Genomic DNA, 19276 nt, shown 5'->3' with positions numbered 1-19276 from the left:
CTGACAAATGTTAGCGACTGTCAAACAAAGTCGCTGAGCTGCTGAATAGGGGAATCCTTGTTGACGCGCCAGTTTATCAAAACGCAATCCAAGATGCAGTTAAGATTATTTTATTTTTTCGACATTGTCAATATCCAAGGTAGAACAGTATCCAAAGCAGCATAAAAATGGATCCGTAGGATTAAACGGTGATTAAGGACAAAAAACGTATTAGCTTAAGGCGCTCAGCAAAAAAGGTAGACCTCCCCCATCACCCACTCACTAAAAATCACCCAAGCCGTGATTTACAATCACTAATAGCACCACGTAATCCCACGCTACGCCTATCCACAACAACCATTAAGACCCGTTTATCCAAAAGGTTGGGTTCTTATTCAAAATAATATTACCTTAAATATTATTTTAATAAATAAAGGCAGTTAATTTAACACCGTTGAGAATTTTGTCTTCCAGAAGGTTGGTTTTATTCAGCAAATCATTTTTTTAAATGTTATTTTATTAAAATAATATTTTATCTGATCTTGCATTGTGAATGGTTGTTTAAAGGTATACCAATTATTGTCTAAGTTAGTTCAAGACTAACTTAACTTCATTTCCAGACTCTTCAAGATAATCCTTGGTTCTCAAACATAAATAACATTGCATGGTAATGTTGCATCACTCTTTTGGTCATGATTTCAACCATCTTTTATCAACTTGTTTATATTGTACATAGTCCATTAGTCTTCCTTATTCTTTCATTCTGCTTGGTAGTTTAGTTGGGTTGTTTTAGCATAGTAAAGAATTTGTTGATTGAAATATGTTTGACTTTGAGTTGACTTATTTTTGTTAATAAATTCTTGTATTTTAAGAAATTGCGTGAATTCATTCTGTGGGTGTATAGAGTTTTGCTAACGCCAGAGCTTGGCTCACCCTTTCAATTTTGTCTTAATACCACTGCCTTATTGGGCTGGTATTCACTGGACAACCCTTAACAGACCGAAATATTATTTAATAAAATATTAAAGTATTAATATTACATATTAAATAATATATTCATGTTCATAATCACAACAAAACCATATCAGGAATGTCCACCGAATATCAAGGCGTTGTAAGAGTCAGTCTAATTTACAACATCTGGGGTAACTGGAGGCACATCTATGAATGAGTTTTGAGGTAGTCCCTCAAACACAATGCTTCCATCTGTGACTTCATGATATAAAAAAGAAATCATCCAAGATATCAGGAGGAGAATTATACATTTCCTCCACAAGTCTTTTCTTGCTTGAGTGCAATTTTCAGAGGCGTGAAGGAGCCATGTTCATCTGTTCGAAAATGTATATGCAAGTAGGAACATAATGGAAATGTCTGGCCATCATACGGTTCTGAAAGGAAACCCGTTCTTTGTTTTTGGTGGGTTTTTGTACGTACCACTTCCAAAGAAAAAAGCAAAAGTCCCTTTAAAGATACGGGCTGTAACTGTTAATGGATTATTACCTGCAAAGGCTGAATTCAAATTCATTCAAAATACTTTATTGATAAAAAAAAGGAATTAAATGCTGTTGTTGCTCATATTCTGCAGGTTTCTTCAAAAAGCTGTTGTAGATGCTGATGGCTGTGGGCAGGAAGTATCTCCTGTAGGTCTGTCTTACAGCAGATCTGAAGAAGCCTCTGACTGAAGACACTCTGTTGTTGTACAACAGTCTGATGAAGAGGATGCTCAAGGTGCTCCATAATGTCCTTTATTTTATGAAGAATTCGTCTTTCCACAATGATCTCCAGATGTTCCAGAGGAGTCGCCAGAACAGAGCCAGCCTTTTTTATCAGCTTGTTGAGCTTTTTTAAGTCCCTGGTTCTGATGCTGCTTCCCCAGCTGGTGATGGCAGAAGAGATCACACTTTCCACAACAGACTTATAGAAGATCTGCAGCATCTTGCTGCAAACACCAAATGACCTGAGCTTCCTCAAGAAGTACAGTTGGCTCTGTCCCTTCTTGTAGATGGCTGCACAGTTGCATCTCCAGGTGAACACTGAGGTATTTATACTCCTATTTATACTCCACCACCTCCACCTCTTCTCCCATGATGAAAATAGTGTCTGACCTATTCCTGTTTCTCTTAAAATCTACAATCATCTCCTTTGTTTTAGTCACATTCAAAATGAGATGATTGTTTCCACACCATACCACAAAGCGGTCCACCACCTTCCTGTACTCAGCTTCTTGTCCTTCTCTGATCCACCCCACGACTGCAGAATCATCCGAGTATTTCTGCAGATGACAGGAGTCTGTCTTGTACTGGAAGTCTGAGGTGTACAGAGTGAAAAGGAATGGTGAGAGTACAGTCCCCTGTGGTGCTCCTGTGCTGCTGACTACCTGGTTAGACTCACAACCCTTCAGTCTCACAAACTGTGGTCTGTTTGTCAGGTAGTCTTTGATCCAGGAGATTGTTGAGGCCTCCACCTGAATCTTCTGGAGTTTCTGACAAAGCAAATCATGTTGGATTGTATTAAATGTACTGGAGAAATCAAAGAACATGATCCTCACAGTGCTGCTGGTTTTGTCCAGATGACAGTGGATTTGTTGAAGCAGGTATATGATGGTATCTTCAACTCCAACTCTACAGCGATAGGCAAACTGAAAGAGGTCCTGATGGTTTATTGTTTGCTTACTCAGGTGGGCCAACAGAAGTCTCTCTAGGACCTTCATGATGTGAAATGTCAGGGTAACAGGTTTATTATCATTAAGGACTGATGGTTGAGTTTTCTTTGGTACCAAAATAAAACAGGAGGTCTTCCAAAACACTGAAACCTTCTCCTTGGTCAGACTAAGGATGAAGTGCTTGGCCATACTGAACATTGTAAACTATCTAAGGGTAGAGTAAATTGTGTTAATTTATCATTTTTTAATGTTTCCAGGTTTAGTCCACTTTTAAATAACCTTCCTGCAGATGTTTTGCCTTCTTACGCATGATTATATTGTGAATAATTTAAACAGTGAACTAAAAGTGCCATTGTGTGGTCTGTCCTGTGTGCTTTCTTGTTTTTGTGTATTTTCGTTTGCTGAAGTTTTCTGCAGTTCTAGAATATGATTTTGGTTAGTTAATTTTTTTATCTAGTTTTACACCTGTACTTGCATCAAGCCCTTGTGTGTACTTCCTGTGTTTGGGTCCTTTAACATCACTTAGTAATCATGCAGACACTAAAGAGGGTGTATATGGTATGCAAGTATCAATAAATGAGTTCCCTCTCCCAGGTTTAAGAGGAAAGCATGACATCTTCTCCTAGTCTTGTTTGGGAGTTCTTGCAGCTTGTTCTGTATATGAAGTGGGCGTAAGGCAGGGGTCCCCAACTCCAGTCCTCAGGAGCTGTCCTGCACCTTTTACATATATCCCATCACACCTGAAACCAATGACTGATCTCCCTCCTCAGCATGTCATTCAACTCTGTAGAGGCCTGGTAATGTGCCATGCATTGGATTCAGGTGAGCTGGAGGAAGATGGATGCATCTAAAATTTGAGGGATCGTAGCTCTCCAGGAGTTGGGCACCCCAGCTTTAAGGTGTGTTGCAGAGCGAGAGCCCCTAGAGGGCTTCCTAGGAAATGTGCTCTTGAGTTACTGTTAACGCTTGCGAAATAGAGGACACCAGAATGCAGACTAGCAGGCAGCATGACGGTAAGTGAAAAAAGTATTTAATGAATAAAAAACAAAAACTCACTCACAGAGGAGGCAGGAAAAAAACAGAAACAGGCAGGCGAGACAGGCTTGGCATGATCCGAAAAAACAAGACATAAGCATGATTTGAAATGTTTCCGCGATGAATAACTGAACAGGTGTGTATACAGGTCCTTCTCAAAATATTAGCATATTGTGATAAAGTTCATTATTTTCCATAATGTCATGATGAAAATTTAACATTCATATATTTTAGATTCATTGCACACTAACTGAAATATTTCAGGTCTTTTATTGTCTTAATACGGATGATTTTGGCATACAGCTCATGAAAACCCAAAATTCCTATCTCACAAAATTAGCATATCATTAAAAGGGTCTCTAAACGAGCTATGAACCTAATCATCTGAATCAATGAGTTAACTCTAAACACCTGCAAAAGATTCCTGAGGCCTTTAAAACTCCCAGCCTGGTTCATCACTCAAAACCCCAATCATGGGTAAGACTGCCGACCTGACTGCTGTCCAGAAGGCCACTATTGACACCCTCAAGCAAGAGGGTAAGACACAGAAAGAAATTTCTGAATGAATAGGCTGTTCCCAGAGTGCTGTATCAAGGCACCTCAGTGGGAAGTCTGTGGGAAGGAAAAAGTGTGGCAGAAAACGCTGCACAACGAGAAGAGGTGACCGGACCCTGAGGAAGATTGTGGAGAAGGGCCGATTCCAGACCTTGGGGGACCTGCGGAAGCAGTGGACTGAGTCTGGAGTAGAAACATCCAGAGCCACCGTGCACAGGCGTGTGCAGGAAATGGGCTACAGGTGCCGCATTCCCCATGTCAAGCCACTTTTGAACCAGAAACAGTGGCAGAAGCGCCTGACCCGGGCTACAGAGAAGCAGCACTGGACTGTTGCTCAGTGGTCCAAAGTACTTTTTTCGGATGAAAGCAAATTCTGCATGTCATTCGGAAATCAAGGTGCCAGAGTCTGGAGGAAGACTGGGGAGAAGGAAATGCCAAAATGCCAGAAGTCCAGTGTCAAGTACCCACAGTCAGTGATGGTCTGGGGTGCCGTGTCAGCTGCTGGTGTTGGTCCACTGTGTTTTATCAAGGGCAGGGTCAATGCAGCTAGCTATCAGGAGATTTTGGAGCACTTCATGCTTCCATCTGCTGAAAAGCTTTATGGAGATGAAGATTTCATTTTTCAGCACGACCTGGCACCTGCTCACAGTGCCAAAACCACTGGTAAATGGTTTACTGACCATGGTATCACTGTGCTCAATTGGCCTGCCAACTCTCCTGACCTGAACCCCATAGAGAATCTGTGGGATATTGTGAAGAGAATGTTGAGAGACTCAAGACCCAACACTCTGGATGAGCTAAAGGCCGCTATCGTAGCATCCTGGGCCTCCATAAGACCTCAGCAGTGCCACAGGCTGATTGCCTCCATGCCACGCCGCATTGAAGCAGTCATTTCTGCAAAAGGATTCCCGACCAAGTATTGAGTGCATAACTGTACATAATTATTTGAAGGTTGACGTTTTATGTATTAAAAACACTTTTCTTTTATTGGTCGGATGAAATATGCTAATTTTGTGAGATAGGAATTTTGGGTTTTCATGAGCTGTATGCCAAAATCATCCGTATTAAGACAATAAAAGACCTGAAATATTTCAGTTAGTGTGCAATGAATCTAAAATATATGAATGTTAAATTTTCATCATGACATTATGGAAAATAATTAACTTTATCACAATATGCTAATATTTTGAGAAGGACCTGTATATGGAGTGTGAAGCAGGTGGAGCAAGGAGACAGATTAGCTTGGAGCAGGTGAACCGAATAAAAATAATTGACAGACAGAACAAAACGTGGCTGGAGCAAAACAGACTCTTGATTACAAACTAACAGAAACTAGAAAAACATGAAACTAAAGCATGACCAGATACAAATAACATAACTTGATAAGACATGAACAAAACAAAAACTAAAGCATGATTAGGAAAATAATAAATAGAAGAACGATTCAAAACCTTAACTGTGAAAAACATATAAAAGAAAAAACCCAAAGTTATCTTAATTTTCTTGTTCTTGGCACTTCATGTAACAAAAAAAAAACAACAACGTATTTCTCAGTTCTAGTAGAGTGTACATAACTTAAAACCTTGAGAAACATGCATTCAAGACAAAGATATAAGAATAGAGGCAGCAAGCAAGGAGGGATGCCATTAAAAAGAATCAAAAGTTTAGCAATCAACCACTATTTGGGTTAGAACTGATACTCATGTCAGCTGTAAATGTTTTATTTGAGCATGTTGTACCTGAGTCAAAACTCTGCATACGATGCAATGGTTCTTGTGTTTCCATGAGCTGAAAGTCATTGAAATGTAAAAATAAAACATATCCCTCTATGTCCAATAAATTCTCTTTTAGAATTAATTACGGGAAAGAAAAGAACCCTTTTCGAATGCATTCAAATTTTTTGAGACGCTCATGAAGCTCCAACAGATGAACAGAACCTGAAAGACATGGATTTAGGAAACGAGGTATGGTCTGTCAGAGACCTGATGCAGAACCTGAGAGGCGCATCATATCAACCTTCTTCGTGGCAGGCCCGGATGTTTGGGAGCAAAGTATAGAGAAATAATTTAAACGTTTTGCACAGTCTCCATCCTGCTTTTTTCTCTCATGGAAAATAAACTTCCCAGTTTGCAGAACATGCTAGGATTGTGAGGTTTATTGTGAAAGGTTTCAATCGGAAGCGCTCCTGTGATGATGATATGAGCAGCCGAGCCTCCAGCAGCAGAAACGCCCTGCATCCTCTCTGCTCTTCCCCAGCATCCATCCGTCTCCTCCAGCCACGGAGGGGCCGCTCTGAACGGGGAGAGAAGCGAAGCAGACCCGCTGAAACCGATGGCCCTTTAAACCCTCCGGAGAACAAAAAACACAGAAGAGAAATGGATCCCCTGCCTTCCTCCTTCCTCCTCATCGCTTCCCTGAGCTGCTTCGCTGCTGCTGCTGACAGGAGATTCGGTGAGTTAAATTAACGGATGATTATTAATGACAAGCAGAGCAGAGCTCCGGAGTTTTCATTTTTTCTACCTAACAAATCCAGACGTGTTTGTGTTTGAGATCTGGGTCAACATTGGATCAGGAAGCGACGGGCTTCACCTGAGCCGAGCAAAAACAAACACGGTGATCCTGTTATTGATTTCACGACAATAATCCTCGCAAATCAGGACCTGGCAGGAATACCACAGGAAGACTGGGGCAGGGGAGCGCAAGATGAGCCATTCTTTGCGAAAATATGAGCCTTTATTACCGTCCGGAGGCGCAGAACTGTTAGTCTGAGCTGTTGCTAGCTTCATCATCATCATCATCATAATAATAATTTCATTTATTTAACAAAGAGCAACAAGAGATTTATAAATTATTTAATAATAAATAAAGAGTAACAAAAAATCTCAAACAAAAAGTACGAATAATTGTAATAATCCTTGAGAAATAAGTTAAATAAAAGCAGAAATTTGAAAAAGATGTAAATAATATATTATTCTTTAAACAAGTGCAAATATTTATAATAAAAACATGTATGGGGAATAGTATGAATAATTATAATAAACCTTGGAAAAATCTAAAATAAAGATGTGAATAACAACAATAAAGTGTCAAAAAAATTCAAATGAATACATGACAAATACCAAGAATAAAGTAAATAGAAATCTAATTAATTAATAAAGTATGCATGTGGTTCAATTATAACAAATAATGATCTGAAATGTGAACATAATGCAGTTTGGCTAAAAAAATATTAAATAATAGTTTAGTGTTTAAATAATTTAAGTAACCAAACATTTGTAATAAAATGAAAATAAACATCAGTTTTATTTAAAAATAATAACAAAAAAAACCATTTAAAATAATGACATTTAAATTTGTAAAAATAGTGTAAAAGGGGGAGACATGATTACATTTGATTAAAACAGGCATTAGGGCAAAATCCCTGCAAAGCAATGAGAAATGAGACTGTACACACACTCTGGTTTCCATCTCTTCGCTCCTTACAGATACAGCCATTGACTAAAATTCAAAGTGCGAGAGTGTGCGTGTTTGTGCATGAGGGCTGACATTTCAGGCACAATATCATCTATTTATAGATGATATCTAATGTTGCCCCACTGACTTCACGATGTGGAGGCTGCAGGATAAGAGCAGGGAGAAGCTGGTGCTCACAGGGAGACCCTCATCCTCCCCTCTTCCTCAGATTATATAAGTATCTCACTTACAGTATGGCTGCTTCAGTCTGCAGAGATGAGCCTCCAAACATTATGAAGTCTACATTTACAGATCAGGTTTGGAAATGAATGATGTAATGACCTAGATTTTATACACAGCAGGCACTTAATCTTAGCGTTTGTTCGTGTTTTGTAATCCACAATATGTATAATTGCCACAAATAAGACCTTCACCTTCAGCACCTTATTTCACTTTACTTCCTATTAGTTGTTCACTCCACAAATCTGTCATTTATGGAAGGGTGGCAGAAAGAAAGTTAATGTTGAAAGTAGCCACTGGCAGTCTGATTGGAATATCACAGTGGTGGCAGCATCATGCTGTGGGAAAGCTTTTCACCAACAGGGACATGGAAGATGGATTGGTCATACAGCCAATGGACTGGTTTATATCAAAGCGTATTCATATGTTAGAATGGCCCAGTCAAGGTCCAGACCAAAGTCCAATTTAAAATTTGTGAATTGAAACTGAGCCAGAGATGTTTGGAGAGCTTTTGTTATTTGTTTCTGACCACAACAACAACAAAAAAACATAACATGGCTTGTAATTAGGAAATTGAATAATTAGTATTTTTTTGTCTTTCCTTACTGGATTTTAATTGGAAAATTAAGTTAATAAAGTATGCATGGATCCTTTGAGATAGACATCTGTTGCTCCTTCATGTCAAAACAAGTCAGTTGAGGTGGCTCAGACCTCTGATCAGGATGCAGGAAGGCATAGATGGATGGATATATGAATGAATGAATGAATGCATGCATAGATGGATGCAAGGACAAATGCATGGATGGAAATGAGGTTGCATTATTGCTTTGATGCAGATAAATGGAAATGTACTTGGATGGATGGATGAATTCATGAACAGATGAATGGATGAGTGGATGCTTGAGCCAGGGAGTAAGGTTTGGATGGGTGCGTTGAAGGATGGATATGCTGCAAGCTCCCTTATGAAGAAAATCAGAATAACAGTAAATTCATTCTAATTACATTAACATGTAAAAAATGTTTAAATAGGCCTGCAGAAGCTCAGTGGGAGAGTGATCTTCTATTTGGAAGATCAGGTGTGCATGAGTAACAAAAACAGCGTCATGTATATATAAAGTAGAGAGTACAGTATTCATGGGTTTGTGACTGGTTGAATAGGAAAACATTATGGAGCTCTGGGTGATTCTAAAAATCCGTTCTCTTCAAGATAGTATGCATCGATATAAGTTTAAAAATAAAGTAAATCTGAAAATTAACCTCAACAAATTGTTTTCAAACGCTTTCATTTCTCCTCATGAAAGAAATCCAAATGAAAATTTTATTAAAATTATTCTTGTGATTCATGTATATTAGAGCTTTTAATCAAATGTGATTCACCGTGACCTTGTGAAAGTAACATTCGTACACTATTTTAAAGAGGCATAATTTGTCTTCAGGGAGTCACCGCAGTGAGAATATCATGACCCAGTACTTCCTGGCTTTCCTCACCTCCTGTACAGCTACAGCTCTCATAACTCTGAATCAAAGTCATCTAGAAATTTATTAGGAGGTCTTATTGTGACTTTCTTACATTTCTAGACAGTTTCTTTGTGGTGTGTCTGTTTTCTTCAGAATGGATGAAAATAACTTTTGGTTAGCAAGTTATTATTGTTGTTTTTTGGGGGGAGGGGGTTTACATAGTGGAGCTTTTTTCTGATCGGATCAGAAAGGGTCAGAAATCCAATAATAGGGCGGTGTAGTGACCCAATGAACAGAAACCCCCAAGTCGGCCTGTTTGGCGTTATGATTTAAGATGTTGAGATCCCAAATAGATGGCTAACAGCTCTAATGGTTTATGCTGTTCATGGTTTTACATTTTTGCTGCATAAAGCTTCAGGGAAGCAAACCAAAACTATGTGAAAGTCACAATTTACAGTTGCAGGGAGACTTTTCAGTTACTTTTTACTGATTTCCCTTTCTGAATAAAAAAAAACTTGAAAGTAAAAGCACTGTTTACGTTTATACTAAATGAATACCTGAGAAATGTAGGCTTTGAAGTTAAGGGTAAACACATACCAGGGTGGCAATGCAGATTTATTTTTTGTTTGTATTTTTTTGCGGTACTAGAGGCCTTTATTTTTCAAATTGTTCCAACAGTAGGCAGACAGGAAACGGGAGAGAGAGAGGGAAGACATTCGGCAAAGGTCTCCGGGTCCAGGACTCGAACCCGGAACAGCCGCCGCGAGGACTGTAGCCTCTGTACATGGGTCGCGCGCCCAACCCCTACACCACCAGTGCCGCGCCCGCAGATTTCTTTTTTAAACAAAGAAATTAACATTATTTCCCTGAGTCACTTTTGTAATAGCATTTTGCTTATGGGCTCTTGTCCTGCTCAGTTTCCATTTTGCTTTGTTATAGTAAGTCTACATCTTAAATACCCATGCTGATGAAAACATTTAGCATAGGTAAAGTGTTAAAATGGTAAAGTACTTCATATAACTAGCAAAGTTCTACTAAGAAACTTTAAGCTTTGACAAATTTTTTTTACAAGAGTGTTCTATTGTATCTTCATTCCAAACACAACTTTTGCCAGTGTGTAACAAGGACAGTGAGACAGTGGTGAGATGTGTGTGTTGTGAAGCATCAACCTTTAGAGATACTAAGTTGGAAGAGGTTAAGGACCTGGGATCAACCAATCAAAGCAGCAGCAGCAGCACAATATTTGGTTGTTTATAATTAGAGATTTAATCCCAAGGGTTTCTTGAGTTGATGATTATTTTTATTAATTTTTATTTCCTGAGATCCAACAGTTAGGTTTTCATCATGCTTCATTCAGTGCAGCAGATTGACATTTTTAAGTTTATGTTCCTTCTCATAGTTTTCATCTACTTTGTCCCACACCTGTTGCATTTTTGTTTTTTCAGCATAATTAGTTTTGGGTTTTTGTTGTTTTCCTTTTTGTTCCTTCAGTTTGTGCTTTGCTTAGCTACCTCACCAGCAGCTTTTCTTTTGATTTGATTTTATAACTTATCTTCTGATCTTCTCTACCACCAACTTCCTCCTCATTAGAGACATGTTCTGATCGAGATGATTTTCAGTGGTTAGAACAAGAAAACGGGCACAAGGGGAACAAAGGTCAACTGAATGGTGTTTTTTGTAGTCTTGGGAAACTGCTGTTTAGAGACCTCACCTCATTACAAGAAAAACTGTTAATGTTTTAGGTTTCACTTACTAATATTCATTTGCCATTATTCTGCAGATGTCATGTATTCTGTATTTGTCTTTTGGTCCTAATTGATCTTTAGTTTAACAGATCAGACGGTGTTTTTTCGGCAAACACTGTCACAGCCTCGGACTAGAAGATGGGAATAGGTACAGCTGTAGGACTTTTTAATCATTAACTTGGACCTAAATAAGGCTGACACTGCTTGATCTGGTGTGACCATCACCTTGGCAACGCTCATTAACATTTCATATGTGTGACTTGTTGGCCAGCTCAGGAGAAAGCTACTGAGTGGCTGAAGAGGTAAAAATATCTGATTTATCTGAAGTCTGCTGCAGCCTTTCTGCATTCTAACCTTCACTAAGAAGGTTATGGTTTTGGTAGATGCATTCAAATGAAACTTTAATTAAAGCTAAACACTAGCTTCATGTTACCACAAAGGTAGATAAAAAGAAGAACTGATGATAACCCGTCATGACAGGATAATATTCTCTGACATTAACTGGTTTGTTGTAAGAAAGATGACTCTGGCCGAATTTATTAGTTCTCCAAACCACTGACAACCCAGGGTTCAGACCAGGAAGCAGGGTCGTAGTTTAATACTCCTCTCTGCAGCTTCTGTACTGCTACCCACCCATTACCCTATTAAGACAGTGTCTCTCCCACGGCCAAAATTGAACAGGTTAAAAAATAACCTAAAAGGAGGAAATCAGGAAAATCTCATAAAAATAAACACAACTCAGACCGAAAAGAAAAATAAAACAATTAAATGTGGCCTACTGAACATAAGATCTCTGTCTTCAAAGACATTGCTAGTTAGTGACCTGATTTGTGACAATCAGATTGATTTATTTTTCCTCACAGAAACCTGGCTGCAGCAAGAGGATTATGTTACTATAAATGAGTCAACTCCTACTAATTATTTAAATTTTCACATTCCTCAAAATACCGGGCGAGGAGGAGGAGTAGCAACCATCTTTCAGTCCGATTTATTGATTAGTCCCAGACCAATCAATAGCTACAATTCTTTTGAATATTTAATCCTTAGTTTTCCTCATCCAAATTGCAAAGTACTAAAACCACTTCTGTTTGTTGTTTTGTACCGTCCACCAGGCCCTTACTCTCAATTTTTAGATCAGTTTTCAGACCTTTTATCTGATTTAGTATTAAATACAGATAAAGTTATTATAGTGGGGGATTTTAACATTCATTTTGACACTGAAAGTGATAGTCTAAATATAACCTTTAATGCTATCTTAGACTCAATTGGCTTTGCTTAAAACATTAACAAACCTACCCACCTTTGTCTTCATTCTCTGGACCTTGTGCTGACATATGGCATTGAGTGTAAAGACATAACAATATTTTCTCATAACCCTGTCCTGTCTGACCATTTCTTAATAACCTTTGAGTTTAATTTAACCGAGTACTCAACACCTGAAAGAAAATTTCATTATAGTGGATCATTATCAGGCAATGCTGTAACAACCTTTAAAGAATCTGTTCCACTTTTAATTTCCTCATTATCACTGAAAAGCACAGTTGAGGGCAATAATTCTGTTTCTGCCCCTTCACAAATTGATTCTCTTGTTCATAGTGTTTCTTCATCATTGCGTGATGCATTAGACAATGCAGCCCCCTTGAAAAAGAAGATAATCATTAATAGGAGGCTAGCTCCTTGGTTTAATTCAGAGCTGCACACTTTAAAGCACAATGTTAGAAAATTGGAGAGAAAATGGCGCTCTACACACCTAGAGGATTCCTACTTAATCTGGAAAAATAGCCTACTGTTGTATAAAAAGACACTTCACTAAGCTAGAACAGCTTATTTCTCATCATTAATAGAAGAGAACAAGAATAATCCTAGGTTTCTCTTTAGTACAGTTGCTAAACTTACACAGAGTCATAGCAATCCATTCCCTTAGCTCTTAGCAGTCATGACTTTATGGGATTCTTCTTAAATAAAATTGATTCTATTAAAAAGAAAATCTTTGACATACTCCCGAAGATGATTACTTCATCTTCAGCAAGTGAGACAACATTGGAAATAACTGCAAAACCTGATTTGTGTTTGGACTGTTTTGATCCTGTGAAGCTTCCTGAGTTATCAGAAATATTAGCTTCATCTAAACCTTCAACTTGTATGTTAGACCCAGTCCCAACCAAATTATTTAAGGAAGTGTTCCCTCTGATTACCAGCCTCATTTTAGATATGATTAATCTATCTTTAGTAAATGGATCAGAACCACAGGCTAGCTGTAATTAAACCTTTACTTAAGAAACCTTCGCTTGATCGAGATGACTTGAAAAATTACAGACCTGTATCCAATCTTCCATTCTTATCTAAAAGTCTTGAGAAAATTGTTGCTAATCAAATGTGTGAACATTTACACAACAATGACCTGTTTGAAGAGTTTCAGTCAGGTTTCAGAGCTCATCATAGCACTGAAACAGCTCTGCTGAAAGTCACTAATGATATTCTTAAGTCCTCAGATAATGGACTTGTGTCTGTTCTGGTTCTGTTAGATCTCAGTGCTGCATTTGATACAGTCGACCATAATATTCACTTAAAAAGGCTGGAATATGCTGTAGGGATCAGGGGAACAGCGCTAGGCTGGTTTAAATATTTTATGTCTGACAGATTCCAGTTTGATAAATCCTCTTTAAACTCCAGGGTTAATTGTGGAGTACCACAGGGGTCCTGGGGCCATTTCTCTTTACTATATATATGCTTCCAATAAGTCAAATTATCAGGCAGCATAGAATAAATTTTCACTGTTACGCTGATGATACTCAGCTTTACTTATCCATAAATCCTGATGAGCCCAACCAGTTGGATAGACTACAAGCATGTCTTGAAGACATAAAAACTTGGATGACAGAAGTTGTCGTCTTTGGACCGGAGTCTTTAAAAAAGAAACTGCTTAGTCAATCTCTTAACCTGGATGGCATTATATTGACCTCCAGTAATAAAGTAAAAAACCTTGGTGTTATTTTTGACCAGGACATGTCATTTAAATCCCATATTAAACAGGTTTCTAGGATTTCCTTCTTTCACCTCCGGAACATTGCCAAAATTAAAAATATCCTGTCGAGGAGTGACGCTGAAAAACTAGTCCATGCATTTGTTACTTCAAGGCTGGACTATTGTAATTCGTTACTATCAGGATGTCCACAAAATGCAGTTAAAAGCCTTCAGCTTATTCAGAATGCTGCAGCAAGAGTTCTGATGAAAATTAAAAAGAAAGATCATATTTCTCCTATTTTAGCTTCCCTTCATTGGCTCCCTGTTAAATCCAGAATAGAATTTAAAATTCTCCTCCTCACATATAAAGCCCTTAATGATCTAGCTCCATCATACATCAGAGATCTGATTGGTCCATATGTTCCTAACAGAGCACTTCGTTCTCAGACTGCAGGTTTACTGGTGGTTCCTAGAGTCTCTAGAAGTAGAATGGGAGGCAGATCCTTTAGTTATCAGGCTCCTCTCCTGTGGAACCAGCTCCCGGTTTTGGTCCGTGAGGCAGACACCCTGTCCACTTTTAAGGCTAGGCTTAACACTTTCCTTTTTTGATAAAGCTTATAGTTAGAGTGGCTTAGGTTATCAAGGAGGGAGCCTTCCTCCCTCCCTTTTGGTTGGAGTAAGGGGGAGTCAGGTTTAGCCTAAACCGGCTCAGTTATGGTTGAGGTGCAAACACACCCTCCATTTCTGCTACTTGTATGACCCTTTCTCTTTTCAAATGGTTATAATCAGTCTGACAGAGAGAGGTATCCCAATCCTTGTGGTTTTTAGTATAACAATGACCATCAGTGGGACCCTTTGTGGGGTGCCTTGAGACGACATTTGTAAATAAGTGCCTTTTAACTAAATAATCTGAACTGTGTAGTTATGCTGCTATTGGCTTAGGCTGCTGGAGGACATAATGACCACTTTCACCCTCTACGCTACATTCTCACACTACCCTCCAATTTTGCATTATTTGCTGTTATTTCAGCTTTTAACTTTGTTCTCTATTTTCTCTTCCTAGAAGCTACACCTGGCCTGACTCTGTGTCTACCTGTGACACCTTTCTGGAGAGGGGCATCGTCCGAGCTTTTGCTCGCAACAACTTAATGCTCACCCTCTACCGATGATCCACATGGCCCTGTCTTTTAGTGTTTAACCCTTTCTCTCTCCTAGACATGGCGATTGACTGAGCTTAACTGTAACTAACTCTATGTGCTTTCTTTCAGACTCTAACCTTGAAAACTGGCTCAGAGTTGATCTGTTCTTTCTTTCTAGGTGAAACGACTAAAGGAGCTACATCCATTAACATTTACTTTTCCTACCCATAGAAAGGACTCCTGGATCAGTGCTTCTTTGTTCTCTTTCTGTCTCTGCTCTGTTCTCTCAAACCCCCAGTCGGTCGTGGCAGATGGCCACTCACACTGAGCCTGGTTCTGCTGGAGGTTTCTTCCTGTTAAAAGGGAGTTTTTCCTCTCCACTGTCGCTACTTGCATGCTCAGTATGAGGGATTGCTGCAAAGTCAATGCCAGTGACTGTCCACTGTCTCTACATGCTCATCCAGGAGGAGTGAATACTGCAAGTCACTGACTGGATGCAATCTGCTGGGTTTCCTTAGACAGAAAAACATTTTATCTAATTTGAATAAATAACTAACTCTGACTGCACTGTTCAATGGTTAGGATTAATTGGAATGTATGTTCCTGACTTTTGTGATGTGCCTTGAGACAACATGTGTTGTGAATTGGCGCTATATAAATAAAACTGAATTGAATTGAAAATAACGAAGCAATTGTTATGTTTGTTGCAGACATAACAAACGATCGCCAAGATGAGTTCATTTAAAATACAATTATTTTAACCAATTAAAAATCAAATCTTACTTTCATTTGTGTTACATGCAGCTGTTAGCACAAATCAAAGAACTAGCATGAAAAAAATCTAAAGCAGGGGTGTCGATCTCCAGTCCTACAGCGCTGATGTTCGGCATGTTTAAGATGCAACCCTGCTCCGACACAAGGAATTCAGTTAACTCAATGAGAGCCTCAGCATCTCATCAGATTCTCCAGGAACCTGCCAATGAAGTCTTCAGTTGATGAAAGCACGTTGGACCAGGGATGTGATCTAAACTGTCTAAAATACCAGATGCTGCGAGCTTGTCGTGACCACACTGGAAATAATAGATGAACCTTCCACATCAGAATATAGAATATATCAAATATGGCATTAGAAAAATGATCTTATCCATATAAATCTTTCCACATTTTTATAATGATAGACCAATACAAAGTAGCTCCTAATTGTGAAGTGGGCAAAAATGTGTTTTATTGCAATTTATTTTTAGAAATAACATTTTTATGAACTAGTGTGAATTTGTATTCAGACTTCGAGTCAGTACTTTATAGAATCACCTTTCATTGTTGTTGCAGCTGTGGGTATTTAGAGGTATGTCTCTAAGAGCTTTGCACATAACACCTGAAGCTTATTTTCAGCTTATGGTTTTGGGAAAAATACATGAAGCTCAGATTGGATGGAGAGCAATCTGGAACAGTAACTTTGAAGTCTTAATACAAGATCTGTACTTGGATGCACCCCAGCTCAGCCGTCTCGTGTTGGGGTTTACCCCAGTGGATGAGAGGGTTGCATCCCTGCGCCTTCGGGTTGGGGACAGGTCTCTGACTGTCGTTTCGGCCTACAGGCCGCGTGGTAGTGCGGAGTACCTGGCCTTCTTGGTGTCCCTGTCGGGATAGTGCCCCTCCCGGGGACTCCATTATTCTGCTGGGGGACTTCAATGCCCACATGGAAAATGATAGTGACACCTGGAGAGGTGTGATCGGGAGGAATGGCCTCCCCGATCTGAATCCGAGTGGTGTTTTGTTATTGGATGTCTGTGCTAGTCATGGATTGTCCATAATGAACACCATGTTCAAGCATAATGGCGTCCAACAGTGCACTTGGCACCAGGACACTCTAGACAGGAGGTCGATGATCGATTTTGTTGCAGTCCACTGATCACCACCTGGTAGTGAGTTGGATCTGCTGGAAGAGGAGAAAGCCAGACAGACTTGGCAGCCCCGAGCGCATAGTGAGGGTCTGCTGGGAATGTCTGGCAGAGCCCTCGGCCAGGGATGAATTTAACTCCCACCTCCGGGAGAGCTTTGACCAGATTCCAGGGGATGTTGGAGACATAGAGTCCGAGTGGACCATGTTCTCCACATTTATTGTCAATGCTGCTGCCCGTAGCTATTGTCTGTAAGGTCTGCGGTGCCTGTCGTGGCGGCAATCACCGAACCCAGTGGTGGACACCGGCGGTAAGGGATGCTGTCAAGCAGAAAAAGGGGTCCTATGGTTGCCTTGTGGGACTCCTGAGGTGGCTGATGGGTACCGTGAGGCCAAGCGTGCCGCAGCCCGGGCTGTGGCAGAGGCAAAAACCCGGGCCTGGGAGGAGTTTGGTGAGGCCATGGAGAAGGACTACCGGTTGGCCTCGAAGCGATTCTGGCAAACCGTCCGGCGCCTCAGGAGGGGGAAGCAGTACTTCGCCAACACTGTTTACAGTGGGGGTGGGAGGCTGCTGACCTCGACTGGGGACATTATTGGGCGGTGGAAGGAATACTTCGAGTATCTCCTCAATCCTGCCATCGTGCATTCCCTGGTGGAGACAGAGGCCGGGGACTCTTTCATCACCCAGGCTGAAGTCACCGAGGTGGTTAAAAAGCTCCGTGGTGGCAGGGCCTCGCGCATGGATGAGATCCGCCCTGAGTACCTCAAGTCTCTGGATGTTGTAGGGTTGTCATGGTTGACAGGCCTCCTCAACATTGCGTGGCAGTCGGGGACAGTGCCTCTGAACTGGCAGACTGGGGTGGTGGTCTCCCTTCATAAGAAGGGTGACCGGAGGGTGTGTTCCAACTACAGGGGGATCACGTTCTTCAGCCTCCCTGGTAAGATCTACGCCAGGGTATTTTGGAGAGGGGAGTCCGGCCGATAGTCGAACCTCGGCTTCAGGAGGAGCAGTGTGGTTTTCGTCCCGGCCGTGGAACACTGGACCATCTCTATACCCTCTACAGGGTGCTCGAGGGTTCATGGATGTTTGCCCAACATCCATGAACCCTCATGGGCCCCCGATTCCCGAACCGGAATCGGGGGCCCTTTATTAGGGGCCATCCGGACTCTGTAAAGCGGAGCAGGAGTTTAGTCCGCATTGCCGGCACTAAGTCGGACCTGTTCCCGGTGCATGTTGGACTCCGGCAGGGCTGCCCTTTGTCACCGGTCCTGTTCATAACTTTTATGGACAGGATTTCTAGGCGCAGCCAAGGGCCGCAGGAGTTCTGGTTTGGGTACCAGTGGATATCGTCTCTTCTTTTTGCAGATGACGTGGTCCTGCTGGCCCCCTCTAGCCAAGACCTACAGCATGCACTGGGGCGGTTCGCAGCCGAGTGTGAAGCGGCTGGGATGAAGATTGGCTCCTCCAAGTCCGATGCCATGGTTGTCGACCGGAAAAGGGTGGCTTGTCCTCTTCAGGTTGGAGGGGAGTTCCTGCCTCAAGTGGAGGAGTTCAAGTATCTCGGGGTCTTTTTCACGAGTGAGGGAAGAATGGAGTGGGAGATTGACAGATGGATCAGTGCGGCTGCTGCAGTAAAGGTGGCACTGCGCCGGTGCGTTGTGGTGAAGAGAGAGCTGAGCTGAAAAGCGAAGCTCTCGATTTACCGGTCGGTCTACGTTCCTACCCTCACCTATGGCCATGAACTTTGGGTCATGACCGAAAGATTGAGATCCCGGATACAAGCGGCTGAAATGAGCTTCTTCCGTAGGGTTGCCGGGCACTCCCTTAGGAGGAGCCAGTTGAGGTGGCTCGGCCATCTATATCGGATGCCTCCTGGACACCTTCTTCTCATCTGGCCTGGGAACGCCTTGTGCTCCCCCCGGAGGAGCTGGAGGAGGTGTCTGGGGAGAGGGACGTCTGGGCGTCTCTGTTGAGTCTGCTGCCCCTGCGACCCGGTCCCGGATAAAGCGGAAGATGAGTACGAGTGCTTGGATTAGGCCATTTTAACACATGAATATGGTTTGGTCTAAACCATTTTACTGTACCTCTGGCTGTATGTTTAGGGTCATTGTCCTGCTGGAAGGTAAATCTCCACTCCAGTCTCAA

The 19276-nt window shown here is 41.0% G+C and overlaps 1 protein-coding gene across 1 annotated transcript in view; it reads left to right on the top strand.

Moving 5' to 3' along the window:
• Positions 1-6414: 6414 nt before the first annotated feature.
• The window catches only part of LOC124869900 (receptor-type tyrosine-protein phosphatase N2-like), a 274518-nt gene continuing 261656 nt past the window's right edge, over positions 6415-19276 (top strand). Inside the window, exon 1 of the mRNA XM_047368131.1 lies at positions 6415-6682. Within this exon, the coding sequence (XP_047224087.1) occupies positions 6430-6682 (253 nt within the window). The 5' untranslated portion in view covers positions 6415-6429. The remainder of the gene's footprint in view (positions 6683-19276) is intronic.

The sequence above is a fragment of the Girardinichthys multiradiatus genome, chromosome 6 (assembly GCF_021462225.1).
Source record: "Girardinichthys multiradiatus isolate DD_20200921_A chromosome 6, DD_fGirMul_XY1, whole genome shotgun sequence".
NCBI lineage: Eukaryota > Metazoa > Chordata > Actinopteri > Cyprinodontiformes > Goodeidae > Girardinichthys > Girardinichthys multiradiatus.
This window is presented reverse-complemented; position numbering and strand designations above follow the sequence as displayed.